At 37.0% G+C, this 3945-nt stretch overlaps 1 protein-coding gene across 1 annotated transcript; it reads right to left on the bottom strand.

Annotated features, from left to right (window-relative positions):
• Window positions 1–2377: 2377 nt before the first annotated feature.
• LOC123645251 (periphilin-1-like) lies at window positions 2378–3734 on the bottom strand. Its single transcript, XM_045561950.1, is given in 2 exon segments — window positions 2378–3527; window positions 3530–3734. Coding segments are annotated over 2 exon segments (1125 nt in total). The 5' UTR covers window positions 3717–3734; the 3' UTR covers window positions 2378–2589.
• Window positions 3735–3945: the final 211 nt, after the last annotated feature.

The following is a 3945-nucleotide window of genomic DNA, read 5'->3' as shown; positions in this document are numbered from 1 at the left end:
GACTTAGACACTACATTCATCATCTCTTACAGCAAGGAAAATAGGTAGGTGTTCCAGTGATTCGTCAATGGCATGAAGACTCAGGCACTGTTTATCTTTTTGCTTGGCCAGATTGATAGGTCTCTGCCCTCTGGCTTGTCCCTCTTCTTTGTACAATAAAAAATGCATCTTTAAATTTTGCAGATTTGCACATTAACACCTAAAAAGACATTTTCTCTTTTGCAGTTCTTTTTTTTTTTTTTTAGATGTGGTTACTTTATTTTGCACTTTAAAATTCACAAAAAGTTTTATAATATCTGCATTCTCCTTGTTGATCATCAAGGCTTTATGGTAAGACAATGAAAATTTTATCACATCAATTTGGCATACTTAAAAAACAATGGATAATTTATTAACAAATCTCTTTAATCAAGAACATTTTGTAAAATACACACTCTGGTACACATCTGAATTCATCTATCCTAAAATTAAACTTTAAAGGGCTTAAAAAAAATCCCTAAACAAACAGTTTTAACACTGACAAGCCTACCAGAATAATGCTGATGGCAAGCTATAAACAGCTTTAAAGCTGAATGTAATTTGGGGGAAGGGGAGAAGAAGAAATTATCTGTTGAACCTACATTTAAATGCATCTGTTAGTAAGACTTCTCTAACTTAATGAATTTCAACAAAGTGAACAACTCCTTTGCCTTTGGTAGTTTCTTAAGTTTTATTTTTAAATTTGTGACGTCTTGACTAAAGAAAATGAATCCTGGGGCTTGAGTATTTAAGGAAAAGAAAAACATTGGTGGTAATCTCAAAACAGTATTAGTGATAAAAAACAAATATAAAATAAAAAGAAAAAAGAACCAAAAAAAAAAAGAGAGAGAGAGAGAAACATTGGTGGCAAAAGAGGAAAAACAAGATCAGTACCTTTCTTAGTCCATCTAAAGTGGGTAACAAATAAAATCACTGCTATTAGGGAAAAATACTGGAGTTGATATGTGGGATTTAATTTGGCTTAAAGTTAGATAAGTTAACATCTAAATGACAAAAATAAAACTTCAAGGTGATCTCATCTAGGAAATTAAAAAAAATAATTGTTGCCCTCAATTAGTTTTTAAATCTGTGGAACAGTATAATATGTACTTTGAGGCACCCAATAAAGGATCTGTTAAAATTATTCATACTGCTATTTCCAATTTTAATATAATTTTTATGTGCTTTGGGGTAGCTCTTTAGATATTATCAGTAGAGGCCACTAAAAATAATGCCAGAATTTGAGTAAGAAGAGAGTAGAAACCAAAAGAGGATGGGATGATGATGAAATTGGGTAGTAATAACAAACATGATTTTTAAGGTTTCCTCACTAACTAATACTGCAAAATTGTGTATTTTGGCTCAATGTCACAGGGCTGATGGAAGTGATCAGGAAATGAGTGGAACATCCTAATCGTCCCACTTGGATTCTTAACTAACCCGTGATTTGGATGGCTCATTCATGGAGGACTGTTCCCATAGGCTGCTTGGTAAGGGGCAGCTATGTGGAGCTTACTATCAACACCTATTTGCTTTGTTTCTTTCAAGAACACTTTTGAAGGGCTAAGGACCTCTAAAAAGCAAGAGAACAAAGAACTTACTGGACTACAGAGATTAACAAGGGAATAATCTGTAAATAGTGTAATCATGGACATGTTATCAATCACCTTCTTTCTTGAGGCGGGGAATATGGGTCGATAAAAAAAAACTACACTCCACTACTAGGCCTATGAAAAAAATAAAACATTCTAAATTTTTCCTCTTTTGATCAGAAGTTTTTGAGAAATCTCAACTTTAAAATATCCCTAATCTGTCATCTCAAATTGCCCCTTTTATTAGTCTTAAAAATGATATTGCTTAAGGCTCATACATCAGTGAAAGAGTCAGAAGCTTCAGGATTAATAGATGACATTTAGTTCATTTGCTTAGGAAAAAGGATTTTATTCTGAAGTGTCTTTCAGAGATTTAAGCGCTCTATGTTATCACTGAATGAAACTTATTCTCAAAGCAAATATTCTCTATGATACCAAAGTATTCAGCTTATTATGACAGTACACTTTAACATATTAAAAGTCACAAAGTCTAAGAAAAGCAAGCAACAAGTTAATAAAATCACAACTCAGAATCCTAACAGTTTCACATGGTACTATTCACTATGAAATGCAAAAAGACTATTAATGTTTAAGTGGAATGATCTCTAGCCTGTAAATTACACTCCTGTGACCAAACAAATGATTATATATACTTGGAAGACTACAGAACATGAGTAGGCACAGAAAGCTGTTCTTCAGGACTGCTTTTTCAAAGCTTGAAAAATTAATTGATCCATCATTTTAGGGGGTGAAGCAGGGGGGGGGGCAAAGATGCATGTGAATTAGGAGGCTTTACATGTAGAAAAAAATCTAATTAAAATATTTTAAACAGACTATTTTAAATGTTTATTTGATATTGGAAGTGCGGTCAACTATCATAAACTATTTCTCTTCATCACAAAAATTCCATATATTAAGGATTTACGCAATCCGGGAGGGAAAAAAATCTAGCAACTTTTTTTTTGCCTGAGCAAGAAATCTAAAAAGGCTCTCCAAAATCTTGAGTAGAAGTATCATACTCTGCAATAAAATGCTTGAGTTCCTCAACACACCGCTCACCTATTTCATGTAAATTCTGCCTCAATGCAAACTGTATAGACTTTTCTAATGAAGGATCTTTTTCAATCAGCATTTTCACCACCATCCCGAAAGTTTCACAGTCTTGTCGGTAAACCTGTTCAATCTCTTTGGTTTTTGATGCTATTGCTTTAGAGCGACTGGTTAGCTGACTGTCTTCAAATAACTCTATGCCATCTGCTGCATTTGATTCAGGTTCTTCTGGCTGGTCAATGTACAATGGTGCCGTGGATCCCGCCTCAAACTCAGAAATTTCAGGCAAGTTACTTTCATCTGCTTTCTCTAGCTTTTCAGCAGCCCACTTGCTTGCAGCCTCGGCAAGTTCCTTTTCAGTTAGCCTACTGGGTTTGTCTAACACCTTTGCTGATGGAACTGCTGAAGAACTTGAGGGTGAAGTATCTCTTGATGTTTTCAAAGACTGTACAGGCCTCTCTTTATTTCTATATTGCGACTGATGGAAAGAGTACGGTTTGCTTCTTTCTGGAGAGTAGCTTCTACTACTGACACTGGAGCCGGATCTGCTGTGTGGAGAATCCTTTCGGCCTACAGGTGATTCTCTGAAAAGCGGATTATCCCTTTTATGAGGAGACCGGTCTCTCACATAATGGGAGTAGAAGCTTTCTCTTCTAAAGCCATCTCTCACATCCCTGTATTCAGGCTGTCGGCTTGCAGAATAATCATCTCTTGCCCATCTATAACCAGATTCATCTCCTCTGTGAGATGGACCACTTCTTCGATCATGGGAAAAACCGCGGCCCTCGTCATATTCTCGGTAATCAACATGACTGTCATATCTATTGCAGCTTCCTTCCCCAGCTCTGTCTAGCAGTGGTGGTTTCTTGGCACAACATTAACTACTCTATGGTAGCCATCACTGCGGTGACTTCGAGCAGGTACTCGTTCTCTTGGAAGTCTTTCATAGTCATATCGTCCCTCAGACCACATTTCATCTCTTCTATAAGCCACGTAAATCCCGCCTGTAGGGGGCTGGGGAAAGATGTTTTCCAGGAGGGATCTCACTTGAGGCATTCTGCTACAATGTCCAGGAAAGGTACGGCTGCTGTGCACTGCGAGAACCTGGTGCCAGAAAATTGCAGTTCTTTTTTAACACAGAAGAAAACCCTTGCCAACTCTTCTCACCCCTAAGTAGGAAATCCTTGCCAACACGTCTCACCCCACTTCCTTCCTTTCAGTAGCGAGGGTTGCATGACATGCCCATGCCAAATCAGTCACCAGTAGCAGGGATAGATTGTGATAA

The sequence above is a fragment of the Lemur catta genome, chromosome 9, assembly GCF_020740605.2.
Source record: "Lemur catta isolate mLemCat1 chromosome 9, mLemCat1.pri, whole genome shotgun sequence".
NCBI classification, from domain to species: domain Eukaryota; kingdom Metazoa; phylum Chordata; class Mammalia; order Primates; family Lemuridae; genus Lemur; species Lemur catta.
Note: the sequence above shows the minus strand (reverse complement) of the source record. Positions and strands in the feature narration are given on the sequence as shown.